This window comes from Pristiophorus japonicus, chromosome 15 (assembly GCF_044704955.1).
Source record: "Pristiophorus japonicus isolate sPriJap1 chromosome 15, sPriJap1.hap1, whole genome shotgun sequence".
Classification (NCBI taxonomy): Eukaryota; Metazoa; Chordata; class Chondrichthyes; family Pristiophoridae; genus Pristiophorus; species Pristiophorus japonicus.
Window position 1 is genome coordinate 15,173,919 of NC_091991.1, and position 26,460 is coordinate 15,200,378.

Consider the following 26,460-nt stretch of genomic DNA (forward strand, 5'->3'; position numbering starts at 1 on the left):
GGACAAAGTTTACGGCCTCGCCACCTGGCTCATGACACCCCTCCGGAACCCTCAGACAGAAGGCGAGCATCGTTATAATGAGAGCCAGGCAGCCATTGTCGAACAGACAATTGGAGTGCTCAAGCAACGCTTCCGATGCCTGCACCACTCTGGAGGCTGCCTGCAATACACCACTCAGCAGGTCTCTGAGTTCATTGCAGTGTGCTGCATGCTACACAACTTAGCCATCATGAGGGGAAAGGATTTGCCAATGGGGATTGCAGGAGCACCTCAGGAGACAGGGGGGGAGGAGGAGAAGCAGAAGGAAGACAAAGAAGAGGAGCCTGGCGAGGAAGCCATGCCACCACCACCACACCACAGAGGATGCCTCATGGAGCTTTCGCCGCAGCAAAAAGCCTTACGTCAGCAGCTCATAATTCGATGTTTTGCTTGAAGAGTGACCGTTGCCTGGTCCCTCTATCCCACCAAGTTGACTCTTATTCTGCAAATGAGACACTACACAGGAATGGTTAAGGTGAACAAAATAATTTATTAAACATCGTAAATGTAATTGAAAAACTTGAATAACATTTATTAAACATTATGAACTTTTAAAACTTAACAGAATTGGGAAATTTTGAAAACTTTTATAAAATAACAACAGTAACAACAACCCCTGCCCCAGCTGTCTTTTACCACTGGCTCTTCCTCTCCCTTACACTTACCCTAGCCCCCTCCCTCGCCTACTGCCCCTACATGAAGTGCCGAAAGTTGCATTGGGCGATATGTTGGCGATCGCCTCGGCGATGTGACACGAAAGTTGGGCCGGCAATTTTTCGCCGATGTTCCGGCCCAACTTTCCACTTTTGAAAGCAAAATGGGCGGCAGCCTGCCTTTTTGGCCGATAAATGGGCAATAACCCAGCAATCTCAAGTGGAAAGTCCAGCCCAAAGAGTTCGTGCAGCAAGGCGGCCAGAGTCCTGCTGAATTGTGGGGAGAGACATTGGAGATGCCGTCTGGGATGTGCTAGAGGTGTGGAAGGCTCGGCTTCTGACGGGCGAGCCTCTTGATCGGCGTCGCCAGTCACAGGTGCTGTGGGGTGTGTCTAAGTGTCATACTGGGGACTGCAGTGTGACTGGTGGAGGCCATCAGTTAAGTGTGGGACTTGCAGGTTTCGCACTGACAATCTGCAACCCTACCTCCGGAAGGGTCGCTTTCAGACTGTTGATGCTCCCGGGAATCCTCCCCAGGACATCAAAGAGCTGACGGGTGAGCTGGATGCTCTCCCTGGACAGTACCATTATGTGCAGTTCTGCATCTGCCTGTCTGTCAGCAGACCGACTTTGCCGACTCACCCTCCGGTGAGATGGCAAACGGGATTTGACCCCAGAACTGCATTGTTGCATGCTACTAGTTCCAGCAGCCGAGAGATCTCAAAGCCGGGAATGTTTGATCATTGTTTGTCGGTGGCAAAGAGGTGTCGAGTGCATCAGCCCACCGCACCCGCCCCCCCCGCCACCGGAGTAGGCTGCTCCATCAGCTCCTCCTCAAATTCATCCTCCTCCTCCCCGACATGATGGCCTGAGGTGGAGGTTTGCTGGGATGGATTTAGCGCCTGCAACTCCTCATCTGGAAGTAGAAAGCAACAGACGAGTGGTTAGCAACAGGGGAGGGAGCAGGGTGAAAAAAAAAGGGCACATAGCACAGGCTCATTTGAAGGACTGCCGCCACTCCATTATATATAGTCCACAGACACAACATCACATTGCCCTAACATTAGTCCACAGACACTGCATCATAGTGCCCCAACCCGAGTCCACAAACACTGCATCACATTGTCCTAACCCTAGTCCACAGACACTGCATCACATTGCCCCAACCCTAGTCCACAGACACTGCATCACATTGCCCCAACCCTAGTCCACAGACACTGCCTCACATTGCCCCAACCCTAGTCCACAGACACTACATCACATTGCCCCAACCCTAGTCCACAGACACTACCTCACATTGCCCCAACCCTAGTCCACAGACACTACATCACATTGCCCCAACCCTAGTCCACAGACACTACCTCACATTGCTCCAACCCTAGTCCACAGACACTACATCACATTGCCCCAACCCGAGTCCACAGACACTGCATCACATTGCCCCAACCTTAGTCCACAGACACTGCATCACATTGCCCCAACCCTAGTCCACAGACACTGCATCACATTGCCCCAACCCTAGTCCACAGACACTGCCTCACATTGCCCCAACCCTAGTCCACAGACACTACATCACATTGCCCCAACCCTAGTCCACAGACACTACCTCACATTGCCCCAACCCTAGTCCACAGACACTACATCACATTGCCCCAACCCTAGTCCACAGACACTACCTCACATTGCTCCAACCCTAGTCCACAGACACTACATCACATTGCCCTAACCCTAGTCCACAGACACTGCATCACATTGTCCTAACCCTAGTCCACAGACACTACCTCACATTGCCCCAACCCTAGTCCACAGACACTACATCACATTGCCCCAACCCTAGTCCACAGATACTGCATCACATTGTCCTAACCCTAGTCCACAGACACTACCTCACATTGCCCCAACCCTAGTCCACAGACACTACATCACATTGCCCCAACCCTAGTCCACAGACACTGCATCACATTGCCCCAACCCAAGTCCACAGACACTGCATCACATTGCCCCAACCCTAGTCCACAGACACTGCATCACATTGCCCCAACCCTAGTCCACAGACACTGCATCACATTGCCCCAACCCTAGTCCACAGACACTACAACACATTGCCCCAACCCTAGTCCACAGACACTGCATCACATTGCCCCAACCCTAGTCCACAGACACTACAACACATTGCCCCAACCCGAGTCCACAGACACTGCATCACATTGTCCTAACCCTAGTCCACAGACACTGCATCACATTGCCCCAACCCTAGTCCACAGACACTGCATCACATTGCCCCAACCCTAGTCCACAGACACTACAACACATTGCCCCAACCCTAGTCCACAGACACTGCATCACATTGCCCCAACCCTAGTCCACAGACACTACAACACATTGCCCCAACCCGAGTCCACAGACACTGCATCACATTGTCCTAACCCTAGTCCACAGACACTACCTCACATTGCCCCAACCCTAGTCCACAGACACTACACCACATTGCCCCAACCCTAGTCCACAAACACTACATCACATTGCCCCAACCCTAGTCCACAGACACTGCATCACATTGCCCCAACCCTAGTCCACAGACACTACCTCACATTGCCCCAACCCTAGTCCACAGACACTGCATCACATTGTCCTAACCCTAGTCCACAGACACTATTTCACATTGCCCCAACCCTAGTCCACAGACACTACATCACATTGCCCCAACCCTAGTCCACAGACACTGCATCACATTGCCCCAATCCTAGTCCACAGACACTGCATGACATTGCCCCAACCCTAGTCCACAGACACGACAACACATTGCCCCAACCCTAGTCCACAGACACTGCATCACATTGCCGCAACCCTAGTCGACAGACACTGCATCACATTGCCCCAACCCTAGTCCACAGACACTGCATCACATTGCCCCAACCCTAGTCCACAGACACTGCATCACATTGCCCCAATCCTAGTCCACAGATACTGCATGACATTGTCCCAACCCTAGTCCACAGACACGACACCACATTGCCCCAACCCTAGTCCACAGACACTACAACACATTGCTCCAACCCTAGTCCACAGACACTGCATCACATTGCCCCAACCCTAGTCCACAGACACTACCTCACATTGTCCCAACCCTAGTCCACAGACACTGCATCACATTGTCCTAACCCTAGTCCACAGACACTACCTCACATTGCCCCAACCCTAGTCCACAGACACTGCATGACATTGCCCCAACCCTAGTCCACAGACACTGCATCACATTGCCCCAATCCTAGTCCACAGACACTGCATCACATTGCCCCAATCCTAGTCCACAGACACTGCATCACATTGCCCCAATCCTAGTCCACAGACACTGCATGACATTGTCCCAACCCTAGTCCACAGACACGACACCACATTGCCCCAACCCTAGTCCACAGACACTGCATCACATTGCCCCAACCCTAGTCCACAGACACTGCATCACATTGCCCCAACCCTAGTCCACAGACACTACAACACATTGTCCTAATCCTAGTCCACAGACACTACATCACATTGCCCCAACCCTAGTCCACAGACACTACAATACATTGCCCCAACCCTAGTCCACAGACACTGCATCACATTGCCCCAACCCTAGTCCACAGACACTACAACACATTGCCCCAACCCTAGTCCACAGACACTGCATCACATTGCCCCAACCCTATTCACATAGAAACATAGAAAATAGGTGCAGGAGCAGGCCATTCAGCCCTTCTAGCCTGCACCGCCATTCAATGAGTTCATGGCTGAACATGAAACTTCAGTACCCCCTTCCTGCTTTCTCGCCATAACCCTTGATCCCCCGAGTAGTAAGGACTTCATCTAACTCCCTTTTGAATATATTTAGTGAATTGGCCTCAACTACTTTCTGTGGTAGAGAATTCCACAGGTTCACCACTCTCTGGGTGAAGAAGTTTCTCCTCATCTCGGTCCTAAATGGCTTACCCCTTATCCTCAGACTGTGACCCCTGGTTCTGGACTTCCCCAACATTGGGAACATTCTTTCTGCATCTAACCTGTCTAAACCCGTCAGAATTTTAAACGTTTCTATGAGGTCCCCTCTCATTCTTCTGAACTCCAGTGAATACAAGCCCAATTGATCCAATCTTTCTTGATAGGTCAGTCCCGCCATCCCGGGAATCAGTCTGGTGAACCTTCGCTGCACTCCCTCAATAGCAAGAATGTCCTTCCTCAAGTTAGGAGACCAAAACTGTACACAATACTCCAGGTGTGGCCTCACCAAGGCCCTGTACAACTGTAGCAACACCTCCCTGCCCCTGTATTCAAATCCCCTCGCTATGAAGGCCAACATGCCATTTGCTTTCTTAACCGCCTGCTGTACCTGCATGCCAACCTTCAATGACTGATGTACCATGACACCCAGGTCTCGTTGCACCTTCCCTTTTCCTAATCTGTCACCATTCAGATAATAGTCTGTCTCTCTGTTTTTACCACCAAAGTGGATAACCTCACATTTATCCACATTATACTTCATCTGCCATGCATTTGCCCACTCACCTAACCTATCCAAGTCACTCTGCAGCCTAATAGCATCCTCCTCGCAGCTCACACTGCCACCCAACTTAGTATCATCCGCAAATTTGGAGATACTGCATTTAATCCCCTCGTCTAAATCATTAATGTACAATGTAAACAGCTGGGGCCCCAGCACAGAACCTTGCGGCACTCCACTAGTCACTGCCTGCCATTCTGAAAAGTACCCGTTTACTCCTACTCTTTGCTTCCTGTCTGACAACCAGTTCTCAATCCACGTCAGCACACTACCCCCAATCCCATGTGCTTTAACTTTGCACATTAATCTCTTGTGTGGGACCTTGTCGAAAGCCTTCTGAAAGTCCAAATATACCACATCAACTGGTTCTCCTTTGTCCACTTTACTGGAAACATCCTCAAAAAATTCCAGAAGATTTGTCAAGCATGATTTCCCTTTCACAAATCCATGCTGACTTGGACCTATCATGTCACCATTTTCCAGATGCACTGCTATGACATCCTTAATAATTGATTCCATCATTTTACCCACTACTGAGGTCAGGCTGACCGGTCTATAATTCCCTGTTTTCTCTCTCCCTCCTTTTTTAAAAAGTGGGGTTACATTGGCAACCCTCCACTCGATAGGAACTGATCCAGAGTCAATGGAATGTTGGAAAATGACTGTCAATGCATCCGCTATTTCCAAGGCCACCTCCTTAAGTACTCTAGGATGCAGGCCATCAGGCCCTGGGGATTTATCTGCCTTCAATCCCATCAATTTCCCCAACACAATTTCCCGACTAATAAAGATTTCCCTCAGTTCCTCTTCCTTACTAGACCCTCTGACCCCTTTTATATCCGGAAGGTTGTTTGTATCCTCCTTAGTGAATACCGAACCAAAGTACTTGTTCAATTGATCCGCCATTTCTTTGTTCCCCGTTATGACTTCCCCTGATTCTGACTGCAGGGGACCTACGTTTGTCTTCACCAACCTTTTTCTCTTTACATACCTATAGAAACTTTTGCAATCCGCCTTAATGTTCCCTGCAAGCTTCTTCTCGTACTCCATTTTCCCTGTCCTAATCAAACCCTTTGTCCTCCTCTGCTGAGTTCTAAATTTCTCCCAGTCCCCAGGTTCGCTGCTATTTCTGGCCAATTTGTATGCCACTTCCTTGGCTTTAATACTATCCCTGATTTCCCTAGATAGCCACGGTTGAGCCACCTTCCCCTTTTTATTTTTACGCCAGACAGGAATGTACAATTGTTGTACTTCATCCATGCGGTCTCTAAATGTCTGCCATTGCCCATCCACAGTCAACCCCCTAAGTATCATTCGCCAATCTATCCTAGCCAATTCTCGCCTCATACCTTCAAAGTTACCCTTCTTTAAGTTCTGGACCATGGTCTCTGAATTTACTGTTTCATTCTCCATCCTAATGCAGAATTCCACCATATTATGGTCACTCTTCCCCAAGGGGCCTCGCACAATGAGATTGCTAATTAATCCTCTCTCATTACACAACACCCAGTCTAAGATGGCCTCCCCCCTAGTTGGTTCCTCAACATATTGGTCTAGAAAACCATCCCTTATGCACTCCAGGAAATCCTCCTCCACCGTATTGCTTCCAGTTTGGCTAGCCCAATCTATGTGCATATTAAAGTCACCCATTATAACTGCTACACCTTTATTGCATGCACCCCTAATTTCCTGTTTGATGCCCTCCCCAACATCCCTATTACTGTTTGGAGGTCTGTACACAACTCCTACTAACGTTTTTTGCCCTTTGGTGTTCTGCAGCTCTACCCATATAGATTCCACATCATCCAAGCTAATGTCTTTCCTAACTATTGCATTAATCTCCTCTTTAACCAGCAATGCTACCCCACCTCCTTTTCCTTTTATTCTATCCTTCCTGAATGTTGAATACCCCTGAATGTTGAGTTCCCAGCCCTGATCATCCTGGAGCCACGTCTCCGTAATCCCAATCACATCATATTTGTTAACATCTATTTGCACAATTAATTCATCCACCTTATTGCGGATACTCCTTGCATTAAGACACAAAGCCTTCAGGCTTGTTTTATTAACACCCTTTGTCCTTTTAGAATTTTGCTGTACAGTGGCCCTTTTTGTTCCACAGACACTGCATCACATTGCCCCAACCCTAGTCCACAGACACTGCATCACATTGCCCCAACCCTAGTCCACAGACACTGCATCACATTGCCCCAACCCTAGTCCACAGACACTGCATCACATTGCCCCAACCCTAGTCCACAGACACTGCATCACATTGCCCCAACCCAAGCCCAGGGAATGTGCAGGACTTACCGTTAATATCCAAGAGGGGGTCAGCACCCCCACAGGCAGTTGCCCAACCTGAGACACCGATGAGACCTGCCACTCTCTCCTCCATGTCGGTTAATGGCAGGGTCCGGGGCGGGCCGCTGCCTGTCCGCTGCTGCTCCCGGCAGTTATGGGACTTCTTTCCCTGCAGAGATGAAAATGGGAATGGTTACCAGAGGGTCCATCTACTCTTGTGCCACAGATAGCTACCAAAGCACTTATACCATACTGTGTGAATGTAATACAGTCCTTTGTTTAATGGCCTTGGAAGTTGCACATGGATTCATCAGGAGTACATCGAAGTGCAGACACATCTTTTGAGATCTCAGAAAGCAATCTTAATAATGTGTAAAGACTATTCATGGCAAATAGGTGCCACACTAAGCCTACCTGTGTGTCATGCATTTTAGGAGGCAACCCACACAGTGCTCACAGACAGCAACAGCATGAGAACAAATAATGTGACAGATTTATATTTTAAGCAATGAACAAGTAGTGAGTAATAAAAAAGATTGATCGTTAAATTCTTTCCGGCACTGTGCTGCAGTCCTTTGCACAGTGTCGGAGGGGGAGACCTCTGCAATTTGCCTCCATATCTTCTTAAATACGGCTGGGAGGGGTCTAGATTCACCCCTCCTGTGCAATCTATGCTCTACTGCCCCAACTAGAGCCTCATTTGCTTCTGGGCTGAATCTTCGAGTACGCTGCCTGGTGTCCTCCTCCTCATGAAAATCAAAAGGTAAAATGGCTGATTCAGCCCTGAGTGTACTGCACATGCACGCGGCCATGCCCTGCATTAGTGTTTGCGATTGGACAGCAGACCAGAAACGTGAGGAGAAATAAATAAATACATTTGTGCATGCGTAGAATGGGCGATTTTTTTTTTTCCGCTCACAACTTTCGGCTCCGGCGCACAAATTCTGTGGTGCAACGCTGGAGTTAGCGCTAACGCCCGTCGTGAACTTTCATTTGGCGAAAGTTGCACGCTCTGGCGCTAACACTGACCCAACACTAAAAAATTATTTTCAATGCAATTTGCACCTGAAAATGGGCAAAATCGCTAAAACCCAAAAATCCAGCCCTGAGAGTACATAGGATAATTATGAAAAAGATATAACTGATAAAAAAATGTTCTATGCATTTATTGCTGAAATGATTCACTTAAATTCAAATATTTCTATAAAGTGGTTATGAACCCAAATGACAGGCATGACATGTCTGTTAATGGACTGCCCTAAACTACTGTGAGGATGAGTCACAGAATGATATGATATCCAGATTTACCTTCTAGCAAACCTGTTCTAGCTACAGCTTCTGCAGCCAAGCATGGAGAGAGCAGTAAAGACAGCTCTTGACCTTTGTTACAACCCAAATTCCAATGCAGCAATAGAAGCATGATAATCAGGAAATGATGGTTATTAGTTACAGAAAATGCTTTACTGTGGAAAGCAGAGAAACAGTGTTCAGAACAGGAAGTGGACAGCTTATCTAGGAATGAGAGAATAAGGACAGAGAATTCTTACAGGGCAAATTACCATGATTTATAAGGAGGAGATATAGCAGTATCCCTCACCAGTACTTATTGGACTTGATTTAAAACTATCTTAAATCATACTGTGACAGTTGCTGGTGTACCAACTAAAGTTCATTGAAATTCTTATGAAAGATGTCATACTAGGCATATTTTCGAGTCATCCAGTAAAGATATTTTTCCTGAAATAAAATGTTATTGTTTCATATACATTTTATTAACTCACGGCATTTTTGAATATCATAAGAATTTCATGAAAGCTTGCACTGACACAACAATATAAGTATGGAAAAATGCTGATTTTCGGTGCCAAAGTTCAATGAAATTCACGTTATGCTCGGATTTCCTCGATCTTTTACACTGATTCTGTGAAACTTCTGCATAATCCCTCTGCCGCTCATTAACATAGCTTCACCCAGAATTTCATCAAAACTTACACTCCTTTCAAGAATCCTCAGGGGATCTGTGCAACATAATTCAGGAAGCAGTATGGGCATGCCTACACCAGGTCACTGATGCCCCTTAAAGGAGAGCAGCTCGCTTCACCTATGTGAACGAGAAAAGATTGCACTTCATGAATGTGCAGATAGTTTGTGACACCACTCAGAGGACCCTTCATATCAACACCCAATATGCAGGAAGTTGCCGTGACACCTTCATCCTCCGGCATTCGGTCCTTCCTGACTTCTTAAGGGAGAAAATCATATCAATGGATGATTACTGGGCAAGAAGCCCTATCCCCTATTGCCATAGTTGATGACCCAATCTGACTATCCTGAACAGAAGCAGAGGAGTGGTACAACGAGGCACATGCAGTTACCAGGTTGATGATTAAGGGACCATTGAGGTGCTGAAAGCATGCTTCTGTTGGCTGAACAGATGAGTTGAGGATCTGCAGAATGCAATAGGGTTTCCAGAATTGTGATTGCCTGCTGTGTCTTTCACAACTTTACCATCCAGCAAGGGCTGCAGTTTGAAATGGCTGCAGAGGAGGCACTGGCTTTGGAGGATCGTGAACTTCAGAACATCAGAATGATGTCCACTCAGAGGAGTACTCGCTGACAGGTTCAAAAGGCCGATACTACACCGCTACCTGACCTCTTTCTCCCAACTCGCAAATAAAGAGACACTCCCTCAAACGAATACCCATTTTACCACACGACAACACATCAGTCCTATTTATCCTGTTGTGACTTTGCCAACAATCATCACCTGAATCAATAAGCTACCCCAAATGAATGCTCCCTTTCCAGTATGACTGTACTCTGCATGAATAACAAAGCATAACATAAGTGCACAGTCTATTTTAATACAATAATTGCACAGTGCATCAAACAATTATCCTACTCTTTCCTATCACTGTGCTTCCCCTAGAAGCCTACACATGCTTTTCTCTCACCTATTCTAGTATTCTTTTAAGCCACCAGAGGGCTTGAAATGCAGTAGATAGTTGGTTCCTTTTACTGCACAGAGGGTAATTGCATTGGATTGGTCCTCGTCTCATGGCAACAGGCTCCTGGCTTGGAGCCGCTGTTGGCTGCATTTCTGGAGGGTGCTCCAGGACAGCCTGGCCTTGCCTCCCATGTTCCACTGTCTTGGTGCCTTGAGGGGGGAGGCTAGAGGCCTGACATGTAGTGCTTTCCTGAGAGATGACATCAGGGAGTTGTATTTCAACTGTTACCATTCTATTGGGCTATGGATCTGTGGCTCCATGGATCAGTGCAATGCCTAATCCAATGGGAGCAGTTTGAAGTCATGATTCATACTACATTCTAATCTGTCCACTATTTCCTCCAGAACTGCAGTTTGGGTTTGCTTTGATTTCAACTGTATAGATGTCTGATACATCTTCTAATCCACAGTCAAAAATATCATTTCAAATCAAATCATGAATTTTATAAATAAAAATAGAAAATGCTGGAAATACTCAGCGGGTCAGGCAGCTTCTGTGGAGAGAGAAACAGAGTTAACATTTCAGATCGTTGACTCTTCGTCAGAACTGAAAAAAGTTAGAGATGTAATAGATTTTTAAACAAGTGTAGTGGGAGGGGAGGAATGAACAAAAGGGAAGGTCTGTGATAGGGTAGAAGTAGACAAAAGGGATGATGGTGCAAGGCATAGGGAGATGGTAATGAGGCAAGTTAAGAAATAAAAGATGAGTCTAGATAGGATGGAAATGGAAATGGCAGTATCATCAACAGCTGCCACAGGGGGAAAAAATGGGGACAGAAGTTATGGTCTGAAATTGTTGAACTCGATGTTGAGTCCAGAAGGCTGTAAAATGCATAAATGAAAGATGAGGTGCTGTTCCTCGAGTTTCCGTTGGAACAGTGTAAGAGGCCGAGGATGGAGAGATCAGAGTGGGAGTAGAGCCAAGAATTAAAGTGACAGGCAACTGGAGGCTCTAGGTCATGCTTATGTACTGAATGGAGGTGTTCCGGAAAGCATTCACCAAATCTGTGTTTGGTCTCCCCAATGTAGAGGAGACCGCATTGTGAGCAGTGAATACAGTATACGAAATTGAAAGAAGTACAGGTTGAACCTCCCTTATCTGGGACTCCCTTATCCGGCACCACCCCTCATACGGCACCATTCCCGGCCGCTCCGACATGAACAAATTGAAGTCCTTCCTCACTGCCAACTCCCGCAATTGCTGGCCTTAACCCACAGTCCACCGCGCCCCCCGCACAATCTGTCTGCCGCACTCCCAGCCCCAAACCAGCCAGCCCCGATATCCCCTTGCTCAGTACCTGTACCATCCAATTTAACGTGACCTCCCCTCGTCCGGCAAAATCTCATATCCGGCACAGGCCATGTCCCGAGGGTGCCGGATAAGAGAGGTTTAACCTGTACAAGTAAATCGCTGATTTACCTGGATCATGATTTTTACATGTGGATAATGCTTACTGTTGATTTTGTTTTTTGCTTAAACGTGTTAGTATTGTGCGGCATGGCATTGTTAAACTTGAACTATTCTTTGAAAAGAAATCATTTTATTCTGCAGATCCAGACAGCCCTCCTGAAAATGTAACCGTTACAGTAAAATCCTATGAAATCATTGAGATTAGCTGGGAAGAGCCGGCAATTATCACAGGTCCAACTTCTTATCTAATAGATGTTACACTGGTAAGAGCTTTGCTTTGACCCGCACAAAAAAAATTAAATCCATTTGAGTTTTGTGCCATGTCTGTTTAAACAATGTTGCTTACAACAAAGTTGCCCTTAATTATTTTAAACAATCATTCTATTTTTAATGAACTGTTTGGATGAATTGAAAATCTTGCTATAGCAGTACGGCAGATAATTCGAGCTTAAATTGGTTTTTTTCCATGAAATTTTATATTTTTTAACTTAAAAAAATTCACCCTCCTTGTTTAATTTATTGTTACTTTCTTCCCACTCTTTTTTAGCACTGAGGCTGAGGTGCACATTATACAACTCCTGCCTCTGAGTTTTGAGTCAGCTGTCAGAGCGTGTATCACAGCAGTCCAGGAATCCTCTCCCGACTATTTTCCATCCCTCCCATGAGGGCGAGCATCTGACCTTTACTTTGCATCTCCCCTCCGCCAATAGCCAAATTTGGGAATGGATCCGAAAGAGAATCCTTGGTGTGAACCTGTACCCTACAGCTCAGTGGGACTTGCTGTCCCACCAAATTGTCACCAAGCTATGAAATAGTGAATTTTCAAATAGAGTTCTTTTCAGCTAATTTGTCGGAGCTAAAGGAGGTAATTATCTGAGTTTGTGCTGCTGGCTGTGAACTTCTCCCGCCAGCTGCACAAACTTGGAAAATCATCCCTGATGCATTGAAAATGTTATTTTAAAAGTAGGTCCTTTAAAATAAATGCCACAACAATTGTGCATATTAGCTTAAAATCTTGTAGAAAATAAATGCTGCTTTCTTCAATTCCTTGCAACAACTGTTAAATTGTCATGATAGTGTTTTAACAAATGATTTCTGAGATTAGAGAAAAAAATACTTTGATTGTCAGTATCGGAAATGAAAGCCTGGTTAGTGCATCAATAATTTCAGTCATGGTCAGATCTCAGTGGGGTTAGAAGCACATCTGCCAAAGTGTACCATGTAACACCATTACACAGCTTTAACTGACCAAATACTTCAGCAGCTGCACTTGAGCACAAACAGTGTCTAGTCAATGGACTACAGCTAAGCTAATCAAACATGGATCTAAATGAATCAAAGTGAATATTGAACAATAATCACTACACGACCTATAGTAATTGAGATAGAAAGTTATTTGCAATTCAAAATGTTTTTCAGCTCAGTTTCATTGATACTTTGTCGCAAAGCAAGAGATGCAACTCTTATTAGATTTTAATGAAGACAGAAAATTGAAATTAGCAAGATTATTGATAAAAAAGAACAAAAATAGTTTTAAGCATAACTTTAAATCAATGAACTGCATTGAGAGATAGAAATAATGTTTATAAGTTCATCATTCTATTGAAAACAGATAAAAATACAGAAGCAAACTACAGCAATTATATATATGTCTAGTCTTAGATGCATGTTAGTTTGGAAGATTATGTAGAAAGCCTATAAAGTTAATACAATGCATCAAAAAAAATTTTTTAATTCCTTACAGGAAGATAGTGAGGACTTCAATGTGACCATTTTTAGAACAGAGAAACAGAACAAAACCTGTGAGATATCTGGTTTAAAGCCATTCACAAGATACTCTATAATCGTCATTGCATTTACTGGCAGAGTGGAAGAGGCCCGAATTCATGGCAAAGCCAGTGAACCAATCATCATTAGGACACTTGAAACTTGTAAGTGTTCCTTATCTAAAACATAGGATGTGCGTTAAACAATTCTCAGGATGTGTATGAATGAGGGTTTTTGTAGTATTTTTGTGTACAGTTTAGGTTTTGTGGTTATAATCTGGTTATTTGTATATAAAACAATAGATGGGTACAGCTAAGTTAAAATATAGAATGATGCTGATGAGAGTGATGTTTGGTTGATAGAAATAAAAGAAAGAAGAAAGGTGTCATCTCCGGGTATTCACACTTTATCTGTGTCTCTTAAATGTCTTTTTTATGATTATGCTGCTTCCTCTCATCTCATGTAAATATAATTTCAGCCATTTAATAATCTGCTTTTCTTTTAAGTAGTTTACATGCCAGTCAAGTTTTTCTCCGATGTGTGTGAGTTTGGGGATTTTTTTCCTCCCCCTCCCCTTTGTTCTGATTCTTTTTCGATGCTGTTCATCATTCACTTTTCGAATTCTGGTGAAGGTTTGCACCTGAAATGTTAACTTGCCTATTCTCACCGCAGATGATGATCAACCTGCTAAGTGTTTCCAGAATTTGGGTTTTTTTTGTTTCAGGTTTCGAATATTTGCCGTTTTTTTTTAAATTTTAACAGAACCAAAATGAAGCAGCTACAAGTCCTGTTGACATACTGCTGCTTTGATGTATGTTCTGATTTTCGGGTGATTTAAATCCTGGCGGACAGAGGTCCCATCAGAAACAGGCGGGAAGTCTTCTGCATATGTGCAAATAGGGCTCGAGTGACATCACTTAGACCCCCAACCCCATTTTTGCCTTTGCCCACCTAACTAACGACATGTTCCTGTTCCTGCCCACCAACCACGGGCAGTACAGGAGGTGGCTTTTTCCGGCGATACTTAATGGGATCCTCAACTCATGTCAGGTAGAGCTTTTGGAGACACTTTTCTGACAGTCACTTGTTGGTTTTCCACCTTAACGTAATTTAATACTTATGTAGTTGTTGCCATAGGTTCTGCACTCATGTTGCCTGATGCTCCAAAGTGTTGTATCTTTCGGCTCCGAACAAAAAAAAATCACTTCCCTTTTAAGCTGCTAGAGGTGCATGTCACTTTGCTTTACATCTTTACCTATTCACTTGTTTTACATAGGATAAATTCACCAATCTCACACTCCTGGTGGACAACCACATGCGATGGGAGCATGGGTTGCAGAATCAGTACTGCCAAGCTGTAGCCATACAATAGCTTTGAGTGCAGCTTCTCATTGGTATTGCAGCATCAGTGAATTTACCGTAAATAGCAATTGTCTGACTTTATGCTCCCAGCAAGGAGCCTTGCCCACCATAAACACAGAGCAGAAATTCAGGTACTAACTGTGCGTGGTTTTACAACCATTTGAATTAATGGTCCACATTTCCAGTGGATCATGCTCCCCAACGGGAATACAAGTTCAGAAAATTACCACCTCCTTCCATATCTTTTCAAAGATTGAGCTTTGGTTGCCAAAATAACCCACCTAAACCCTGCTTTTCTAGTGCCTAAAGATGCACCACAGAATTTTACCCTTCAGAAGATACCAGATGAAGTGACAAAGGTCTATGCATCTTTCTTGCCACCATCTATGCCAAATGGTGATGTTCAGGGATACCAGGCTATTATTTACAAAGAAGGAGAAACTTCTGAACGTCGTGTAAACAATCTGAAAACTGTTCACAAGAACCAATCACTCATTGCTATTATAGAAGGGCTAAAAGGTGGAAACACATACACCATATGGGTAAGAATCACTTTTTACTATTTCAGTTTGAATAAAAAAGATTAAAGTCACACAAAAGATTATGAAAGACACTTGTTTATTATTATAATACGTTTTGGTAGGAAGAATAAGGAGGCCACATATTCCTTGGAAAATAAGTGTCTAAATGGGGTAGAGGAACAGAGGGATCTGGAGGTACAGATACACAGATCGCTAAAAGTAGTGATGCAGGTTAATAAGGCCATAAAAAAACAAACAAAGCACTGGGGTACATTTCTAGAGGGATAGAATTGAAAAGCAGAGAAGTTATGTTAAACTTGTATAGAACTTTGGTTAGACCACACTTGGAGTATTGTGAACGGTATATAGAGGCACTGGAGAAGGTGCAAAAATGATTTGGAATGATGCCAGAACTGAGAGGTTATACCTATTGGGAAAGATTGAACAGGCTAGGGCACTTTTCTCTAGAAAAGAGAAGACTGAGGGGTGACCTGATAGAGGACTTCAAGATTATGAAAGGGTTTGATAGGGTAGATGTGGAGAAGATATTTCCACTTGTGGGCAAAACAAGAACTAGAGGCCATAAATATAAAATAGTCACTAATAAATCCAATAGGGAATTCAGGAGAAACTTATTTTCCCAGAGAGTGGTTAGAATGTGGAACTCATTACTGCAGGGGGTAGTTGAGGCATTCAAGGTGAAGCTAGATAAGCAGATACGGGAGAAGAATAGAAGGTTGTGTTAATGTGGTTAGATGAAGAAGGATGGGAGGATTCTCGTGTGGAGCACAAACACTGGCATGGAATTTTTGGGCCGAATGTCCTGTTTCTGAGCTGCAAATACATTGTAAATAACTTTACACACAAATACTTTGGGGGAGAAATTGATCCTTTTTCAGAGGCCCATATTTGCTAACGGGCCTGAAGACACTTTTCGTCCGGGGTGGGGGTGGGGGGAGGGGGGTGTCCGCTACCAGCTCCCAGGAGTTTTCGGAGGCAAACCGCCCCGGGCCGCCGCACAGCTGCCGATGATGTCATCGCTGCCTGATGACCATTTCCGTCCATGGGGGAAATTGCCCCGTGTCGCGAAGCTGGCTGACATCTGCTCCCGGGGCAGGAGTTAAAGGGGAGGTCACCAGTGCCCCGCGCCGCAATCTTAATTGGTTTGCTGACTTTCGGGTTGGCTCCACTAACTGCTCCCTAGCGTGGTCTGAGCCGCCATCATGCAGCCCGGCACTCCATTTTGGGTGACGTGCTGCAGGCCCAATCCTGCACTGCACTGGTGGCCTAGTGGAGGCCATCAGAGGCCTTGCAGAGTGCACAGCAGCCCTCCCTTTTAAGCGAATGGGAGGGGCATTGAAGCGCGTCAGCGGTAGGTGGAGCATCCGCATAGTGCTTCACTCTCTGCCCCAGTAGCGCCATAGAACCCGCCCCTAAAGGAAGTGGAATGCACACGATTGCGCTCCACTTCCTTTGAGTGGCACTAAGCCCAATTCAGCGGTGGGGGTGGGACTTCTGCGCCGGGCACAGGAATTCCCGGCTCCAGCCGATTACTGCTCTCAATCGAGGCACAGGGCAATTGTGCCCCTTTGTGTAAAAGTTACTGCACTTATTATTGCAATTGTTTCGTAAAACAATTTTTTCGATAACTTTACATGCAGAGTAAATATACCATGATTTTACTTTCGTATTTGTTCGTAAGAGGGGTGCTGTTTACCCTAGATATATATTATGTTTCCTAAATACAGATGCTCATTTTCATTGCCAGCAATATAATTGTATTTGCAAAAACATATAGATCTTTTTAATGTTGGTTTCTGAAGGTAAGAAAAGTATTTGACACCAACATTTTGACGTGCTTTAGTAATGTAGCATTTTTGAAATATATGTTTCTTTTTGTAAAAAGTGGGGGATGTGATAACTTGAGGACAGTACATTTCACTATATCAAATGATTATACTGAACATTGGTAAGCTCCCCTATAGTATTCCAAAGTATTCTGATTTAATCCTTAGAAGGGGACTATGACGCCGAATGAGATCACATTTTAGCAGTAGAATGTGTTTGATATTAGTTAAGGTTTATCTGTCTAAGTAAACTTCCTTTCTCTGTTTATTTAAATGCCACTTCTTGTTTTACAAGATCCGTGCTGTTAATGGAGCTGGTGTTGGGCCACAGACATCAGAACAGAAAATAACTATGGATATGAAAGGTAGGTATTCTGATACCTTTAAAACAATTTGCTTCTCATGCAACTCAGTTATACCCTCCTTGTAACTGAGTGAGAATGTAGTAAGGGTAATAGCGAGAATATATCTGAGGACATTTGCTGGGTGATAGTAGAATGCCTCCAAATTCTCTTGCCAAGGACTCTAGACCCAAAATGCCCTTGGACCATTTCCTCAAAAGTCAACAGCTCTGTCACATTGGGAGTCCCCCGCCAGCGCGCATCCCCTCATGGTATTTGTGAACAGCCTTCTCCTGAAAGCACATACGAGAAATGCGGGATGTTAGACATTTCCTACATCTCTATTGATCTCTCAAAACTTTTTCACTGACTGAAAGGGCAAGGAGGTTATGGGACAAAGGATCAATTACCTATGCAAGTGGCCATTGTTGCCTTAATATTCTAATTGGTGCACCTTCATCAGCTTTCTATGTTAGTTATGCATTATCCTCAGACATCAGTAAAAGCTGCTGTTGTGTTTGACGTAAGAATAAGAATTTTTAGAAACATAATCCACATGAATGTTCTTTCGATTATTGATGTTACAGACTGATTGGACGAGAGAGGAATATGAAGTCCTTCAGCATTATACAGTCAATATTTATTGCTACAAAAAAATATTTTTTAGTTGACATTGGCCTGGAAATTCCAGCATCCCCGGGTCCGTACAGAGTGTGTATGAACCCGGGAAGGCATCGCAAAAGCCGGTTTTCAGCGCACAATGCGTATACGTTGAAAACCGGCTTTTCCGATCTGTCAAGCTGGAGCTTGACAGATCCAATGCATCTCGGGTGCAAGGACATTTGCAAGGGCAAGATTGCGGGATTTACCCATATCTTGCCCAGAAAATGTCCTCAAAATTCTTGCGCATAATAAAAGCAGGCACATAGCCTAGTTTTACAGGCGTAAGAGTTTAAAAACATACAAAAATATAATAAAATTAAATTTTAAAAAACACATATTTTTAAAAACCCTGCTCACTACGTTACATTTATTTTTAACCATAATTTAAAAAACTTTTTAATAACGCGGAAAAAAACATTTCTCTAAGATATTTATTAACTTTAATTTCAATTAATTTTAATTATGTGAGGTGTGTTTTTTATTTTTTATTACATGTGTTTAGTGTCTTTGTTTTTTTTTTCTCATTAATAGCATACGGAGTTCTCATTGCTATTAATGAGAAAGCTGTGGAATACGGTACCTGATTGGCTGAGCAGTCACACATGACTGCACCTTCTGTGTGGGAACCAGGGAGGATGGGAGCGCGCTCCGCAGTGTGGGAAGAGAAGGCCTCCCCACCGGAATCCCACGCTCTTCCCGGACCACCAAGTAAATTCGTAGAAATGTTTCAGGTCGGAGGCAATTGCCCGCGGGAAGCCTCGGACCACAATTTCAGCCCCATTAAATATTTGTCAGCATACATACAATAATCGCTATGAATTGTAAAGATTGTGGCAGCTCACATTGAACAAACTATTGACAATACTTTTGTGCTTATGACAAAGCAAAGAAAGACTTGGATTTTTATAATGCCTTTCATGACCACCTGATGTCTCAAAGCCCTTTACAGCCAATGAAGTACCTTTGAAGTGTAGTCACTGTCGTAATGTAGGAAACGCAGCAGCCAATTTGCGCACAGTAAGCTCCCATAAACAGCAATGTGATAATGACCAGATCATCTGTTTTTGTTATATTGATTGAGGGATAAATATTGGCCAGGACACTGGGGATAACTCCCCTGCTCTTCTTCGAAATAGCGCCATCGGATCTTTTACGTCCAGCCGAGAGAGCAGATGGAGCCTCAGTTAATGTCTCATTGAAAGTCAGCACTTCTGAAAGTGGAGCGCTCCCTCAACACTGCACTGGAGTGTCAGTCTAGATTTTTGTGCTCAAGTCTCTGGAGTGGGACTTGAACCCACAATCTTCTGACTCAGAGGCAAGAGTGCTACTCACTGAGCCACAGCCGACATAATATGGTTTTGTTGTTGAAAGGATGCAAGATAAGAAGTACACATCCAGTATAATTGCCAATACATCCAGTATAATTCCAATATGGTTCAACATTTTTATGATGTCAGAAAATCATAACATTCTGTTTCAGTGAAATTATGAATAGTAAACACTGCCTACAATCCACTGTTTCCCTCATCCTGAAGCAGAACTTTATGCTATCACAGGAGAGAGCTTTTACACCAAATGGCTGCCCACAGGCTACCTCTAACATTTCTATGCTAAAAGAACAACCCCAACAAAAGATAATTAAAAGATACTGATAACTATACATATTATCTTTATAATGTTTACAACAACAACTTGTATTTATATAGCGCCTTTAACATAGTGAAATGTCCCAAGGCACTTCACAGGAGTATTATGCAATATAATTTGACATCAAGCTGCATAAGTAGAAATTAACGCAGGAGGTGTGTTTTAAATGAGCATCTTGAAGGAGGAAAGAGAGGTAGAGAGGCAGAGAGGTTTAGGCAGGGAGTTCCAGAGCTTGGAGCTTAGGCAACAGAAGGCACAGCCACCAATGGTTGAGCGATTAGAATCAGGGATGCTCAGGAGGGCAGAATTAGAGGAGCATAGACATCTCGTGGGGTTGTGGAGCTGGAGGAGATTACAGAGGTAGGGAGGGGCGAAGCCATGGAGGGATTTGAAAATAAGGATGAGAATTTTGAAATCAAGGCGTTGCTTAACCAGAAGCCAATGTAGGTCAGTTAGCACAGGAGTGATGGGTGAGCAGGACTTGGTGTGAGTTAGGACACGGGCAGCCAAGTATTGGATGACCTCGAGTTTACATAGGGTAGAATGTGGGAGGCCAGGCAGGAGTGCTTTGGAATAGTCAAGTCTAGAGGTAACAAAGGCATGGATGAGGGCTTCAGCAGCGGATGAGCTGAGGCAAGAGCGGAGACGGGCGATGTTACGGAAGTGGAAATAGGCGTTCTTAGTTATGCTGCGGATATGTGGTTGAAAGTTCATTTCAGGGTCAAATATAACACCAAGGTTGCGAAAAGTCTGGTTCAGTCTCAGACAGAAGTTGGGGAGAGGGATGGAGTCAGTGGCTAGGGAACGGAGTTTGTGGCGGGGACCGAAAACAATGGCTTCGGTCTTCCCAATATTCAACCGGAGAAAAATATCTGCTTATCCAGAACTGAATGCCAGACAAGCAGTCTGACAATTTAGAGACCGTGGAGGGGTCGAGAGTAGTGGTGGTGAGGTAGAGCTGGGTATCATCAGCGCACATGTGGAAACTGACCCTGTGTTTCTGGATGATGTCGCCAAGGGGCAACATGTAGATGAGAAATAGGAAGGGAACAAGGATAGATCCTTGGGGGACACCACAGGTAACGATACAGGAGTGGGAAGAGAAGCTGTTGCAGGAGATTCTCTGGCTATGATTAGATAGATAACAATGGAATACAGTTCCACCTAGCTGGACGATGGTGGAGAGGCATTGGAGAAGGATAGAGTGGTCAACTGTGTCAAAAACTGAAGACAAGTCAAGAAGGACGAGGAGGGATAGTTTGCCTTTGTTACTGTCATAAAGGATATAACTTGTGACTTTGATGAGAGCTGTTTCAGCACTGTGGCAAGCGCAGAAACCGGAATGAAGGGATTCAAATGTGGAATTGCAGGAAAGATGGACATGGATTTGGGAGGCCACAACACATTCAAGGACTTTGGAAGGGAAATGGAGGTTGGAGATGGGGTGATAGTTTGCAAGGACGGAGGGATCAAGGGTTGGTTTTTTGAGGAGAGGGGTGATGACGGCAGATTTGAGGGAGAGGGGGACAGTACCCGAGGAGAGCGAATCGTTAACAATGTCAACTAACATGGGAGCCAGAAAACAAAGTTGAGTGGTCAGCAATTTGGTAGGAATAGGGTGCGCACTAAGTCCGTGCAGCAGAGCTGGTCTCCAGTCGTCTTGGTTAATCCTTGCCACTGGATCAAGACCTAGTTCTGGGTTGGCTGGTGTGCAACGGCCACCACACGTTAAAAAAAATCCATGCACAGGCATCTTCCACCCTTCAACATGTAGTTCAGGAGCTGAAATATTAGGTCCTTCATTGAAACACCTGTGAACTCATCCCTTTCTGGCATGGAAGTAAGTCATCCTCGATACGAGGGACCGCTTATGATGGAAATAGGGTCAAAGGAGCAGGAAGTGGGTCTCACGTACTGCATGAGCTTGGAAAGGTCATGGGAAAATCGGAGAGAAACTGGAGAAAGATGTGAGGTCAGGGCTAGCGCAAGGGGCTTCCTTAGAGGAAGTTTGGTCCGGTGGGCTAGGGGAAAGAAGGAAAGAGGCAGAGGCAGCCGAACGGATGGTCTCAATCTTAGAGACAAAGAATACAGGGAGCTCCTCACACTTATTATCGGAGGTGAGGGTGGAGACTGGGGAGAAGGTTAAAAAAATGGTTAGCAGTGGAGAAACTGGGGTTTATCTTTATATTCCAGAATGCTTCTGATGGAATGAGCAGGACCTGATAGATAGATTTTTAACCAATAAGGGAATTAAGGGTTGCGGGGAGAGGGCGGGTAAGTGGAGCTGAGTCCACGGCCAGATCAGCCATGATCTTATTGAATGGCGGAGCAGGCTCGAGGGGCTAGATGGCCTACTCCTGTTCCTAATTCTTATGTTCTTATGCTTTATGTGATCCAGCCAGATCTGGCGTTGAATGGCTAAACCAGTTGTCCACCATATCCGTTCAAGTCTCCGTCCCTTGGACTTAAGGGAGCGAAGAACAGGGCTGTACCAGGGGGAATGGCCAGGGCGAGAGAGAGTAATTATTTTAACAGGGAGTAGGGCATTAAATGTGGTGGTGATTAGCAGAGCTGTCATGGTGAATGGAGGGACAAAGGCTGGACAGTTGTACTCAAAGGAGTAAGTTGATAAGTGCAGTTGTAAGAGAGTCGGGAGAGAGATTTTGACAGGGGCGGACACGGAATGATGTAGGGTTGTAGAGCGGGTGGTGGTTGGAAGTGGGATGTGGGTGGAGAGCTAAACGAGGAAGTGGTCAGAGATGGCCTTATCTGCTCTTGACACTATGGGGCCAAGTTTCGGCCTGAGTTGCTCCTGTTGTTTTGGAGCAACTGGTTTAGAATGGAGTATCTTAGAAATTGCAATTCTCGGCATTTAGTTTGCTCCAGTTCTAGTCAGTTAGAACAGTTTCAGTTTGGAACAGATTTTTTTTTTCAAAAGGGGGCGTGTCCGGCCACTTACGCCCGTTTTGAAAGATTAGGCAGTGAAAACATACTCCAAACTAACTTAGAATGGAGTAAGTGTAGATTTTTGTACGCTCAGAAAAACCTTATCTACACTTAGAAAATCAGGCGTAGGTTACAAATCAGGCGTAGGGAATGGGGGGGGGGGGGGTTTAAAGAGAAGTTTACAAACATTAAGCACTTCAGTTTTACAAATAAAGAGCCATCATCAATAATAAATGATAAATACATCAATAAATCAACCAATAAATCAATCAAAAAAATTAATAAAATTGTTTTTAAAATTAAAAAATCAATAAATAGAACATTTTCTACTTACCGACTGCAGCACCGGGAGTCCTCCAACAACGTGCTGGGACGGCCTCCTCAGTGTGTCTCTGTCAATGTCTCTATCTCTCTGTCTGTCTGTGTGTGTGTTTCTCACTCTCTGTCTGTCAGTGTCTGTGTTTCTGACAGCAAGGGGAGGGGGAGAAGAGGGGAGGGGGATGGGGGTGGGGGGGAAGGGGGTGGTGTGGGGAGAGGGGGAGCTAGAGGGGGGTGGGGGTTAGGGAGGGGGTGGGGGTTAGGGAGGAGGAGGGGAGGAGGGAAGGAGAGAGGCGGGAGGGAAGGAGAGAGGAGGGAGAGAGGGAAGGAGAGAGATGGGAGGGAGGGAAGGAGAGTGGAGGGAGGGAGGGAGGGAAGGAGAGAGGAGGGAGGGAAGGAGAGAGGAGGGAGGGAAGGAGAGAGGAGGGAGGGAGGGAGGGAAGGAGAGAGGAGGGAGGGAGGGAGGGAAGGAGAGAGGAGGGGGAGGGTGGGAAGGAGGGAGGGAGAGAAGGAGAGGAGAGTGAATGGCCGGGCACAAGACTGGGCTGGATTTACAGGTAGGTGGCGTCGGGTCTTGGGTCCGGGGGGGAGGGGGGGGTCGCGGAGATCGGGGAGGGGGGGGTGGGCGCGGAGGTCGCCGGGGGGGGAGTGAGAGAGAGAGTCGCGGAGGTCGGGACGCCGGGGGGGAGCGGAGGTCAGGTCGCCGGGCTGGGGGGGGGGGGGGGCAACGGAGGTCGGGTTGGGTTGTCGGGGGCAGGGGGGAGCGGAGGTCGGGTCGCCGGGCAGGGGTGGGTCGGGTCGGGTCCGGGGAGCGGGAGTCAAGTCGGGTCCGGTCCAGTAGGGTGGGAGGAGCCTTAAGCACGCAGCCCCAGTGAGGCCATTCGGCCAGAGCTAGGGGCTGCATGCTTCGGACCCCTCCCACAGTTTTGGGCACCTGGAGCTACTGCACTTGCGCACCCACTGTAGCGCACATGTGCAGAGGTCCCGGCACTGTTTTCAGCGCAGGGACCTGGCTCCGCCCCCCACAGTTTGTGCTGCGCCGCGCCCAGCTCCAGAGGACCTGCAGGGAGCCGGAGAATAGGTGAGTTTTTTTTAGGCGCACTTTGTGGCGCGTAAAACGGGCGTCCAGGTCGGCGCGGCCCGAAACTTGGGCCCAATGGGAGTAGCGAAGCCACAAGAGATGGCAAGGTTGAGGGGCTAGCCTTGAATATGGGTTGGGGAGTTGACATGAAGGGACAGATTAAGATTAAGGGAGGACAGGAGGGTCATGAGCAGAGGAGAGAGCATGGTGAATTGAGATGGAGGTTGAAATCACCGAGGATGAGAAGTCGTTCGATGTGGAGGCAGAGGGAGGAAAGCAGTGGAGAAATATCGTTAATAACATTTTTATGGTGGGTGGGCAGCAGAGAATGAGAATTCTAAATGAGAGAGGAGAGGGGTGGAATAAGGTGACTTGCTCAAAGGAGGAGAAAGTGCTGGAGGAGCAAAGGGACAGACCAAGGTGTGATTTGCTGATGAGAGCCACACCGCCACCATGGCGGTCTGAACTGGGCAAGTGGTGGAAGGTATAGCCTGGCGGGGAGGCTTCATTTAAGGGTAAGGTGTCATCGCCCCTCAACCAGGTTTCCATCAGAGCCATAATGTCGATGCCACCATCCACAATAAGCTCATGGATGGGACCGTCCTTGTTCGCAAGCGACCAGACATTCTGGAGGGAGATGCGGAAATGGTCGGTAATGGCTGTCCCACTGCCTGCGTCCACAGGGTCAGCACTGGGGGGATGAGTTAGACGGTGAGGAGATTGACAAGATTAGCTCCCAGTGGGCAAACTCGGTGGGAAGGTCGGCGAGATAATAGGATGGGACAGCTGCTCGGAAGGAGCAGTTTAGGGTTATATTGCAACATGCCGAGTGATTCATGTGTTTTAATGGCATCTCTCCAAACTGCTCTTCTGACTGTACCATGAAGTTGGGCTTTATTTGATTTGCCCACAGCTCCAGCCTCGCACTCCAGTCAGAGGAAATGTTTGGAGCGGAAGGGTGGAGCTGTGGGCAAATCAAAAAAAGCTACCCACCGCAGCAGCAGAATCAACAACGCAGAGGTCGGTATCGGCGAGGAACGGAGGTCGGGACGGGCGAGGAGCGGAGGTCGGAATCGGCGAAGGTCAGAATCGGCGAGGAGCGGAGGTCGGAAGCAGCGGGGAGCAGAGGTCGGAATCGGCGAGGAACGGAGGTCGGAATCGGCGAGGAGCGGAGGTCGGAATCGGCGAGGAGCGGAGGTCGGAATCAGTGAGGAGCGGAGGTCGGAATCGGCGAGGAGCGGAGGTCGGAATCAGTGAGGAGCGGAGGTCGGAATCGGCGAGGAGCGGAGGTCGGAATCGGCGAGGAGCGGAGGTCGGAATCGGCGAGGAGCGGAGGTCGGAATCGGCGAGGAGCGGAGGTCGGAATCGGCGAGGAGCGGAGGTCGGAATCGGCGAGGAGCGGAGGTCGGAATCGGCGAGGAGCGGAGGTCGGAATCGGCGAGGAGCGGAGGTCGGTATCGGCGAGGAGCGGAGGTCGGAATCGGCGAGGAGCGGAGGTCGGAATCAGTGAGGAGCGGAGGTCGGAATCGGCGAGGAGCGGAGGTCGGGGCCGGTGAGGAGCGGAGGTCGGAATCGGCGAGGAGCGGAGGTCGGAATCGGCGAGGAGCGGAGGTTGGAATCGTCGAGGAGCGGAGGTCGGAATCGGCGAGGAGCGGAGGTCGGTATCGGCGAGGAGCAGAGGTCGGTATCGGCGAGGAGCGGAGGTCGGAATCGGCGAGGAGCGGAGGTCGGAATCAGTGAGGAGCGGAGGTCGGAATCGGCGAAGGTCGGAAGCAGCGAGGAGCGGAGGTCGGAATCGGCGAGGAGCGGAGGGAGGGACTGACAAGGAGCGGAGGTTAGGACTGACAAGGAGCGGAGGTTAGGACTGACAAGGAGCGGAGGTTAGGACTGGCGAGGTCCAGAAGTCGGGACGGGCGAGGTCCAGAGATTGGGACCGACGCGGTCCGGAGATCGGGGCCGGAGAGGTCCAGAGATCGGAAGTGGAGAGGAGAGGACGGACGACGCACGGAGGAG

The 26,460-nt window shown here is 46.6% G+C and overlaps 1 protein-coding gene across 1 annotated transcript in view; it reads left to right on the top strand.

Annotated features, from left to right (window-relative positions):
* ptprq (protein tyrosine phosphatase receptor type Q) overlaps positions 1-26,460 on the top strand; it is a 266,871-nt gene that overhangs the window by 160,609 nt on the left and 79,802 nt on the right. The window contains exons 39-42 of the mRNA XM_070901512.1: positions 12,096-12,217; positions 13,699-13,885; positions 15,384-15,625; positions 17,747-17,816. Coding sequence (XP_070757613.1) covers positions 12,096-12,217; positions 13,699-13,885; positions 15,384-15,625; positions 17,747-17,816 — 621 coding nt within the window. The remainder of the gene's footprint in view (positions 1-12,095; positions 12,218-13,698; positions 13,886-15,383; positions 15,626-17,746; positions 17,817-26,460) is intronic.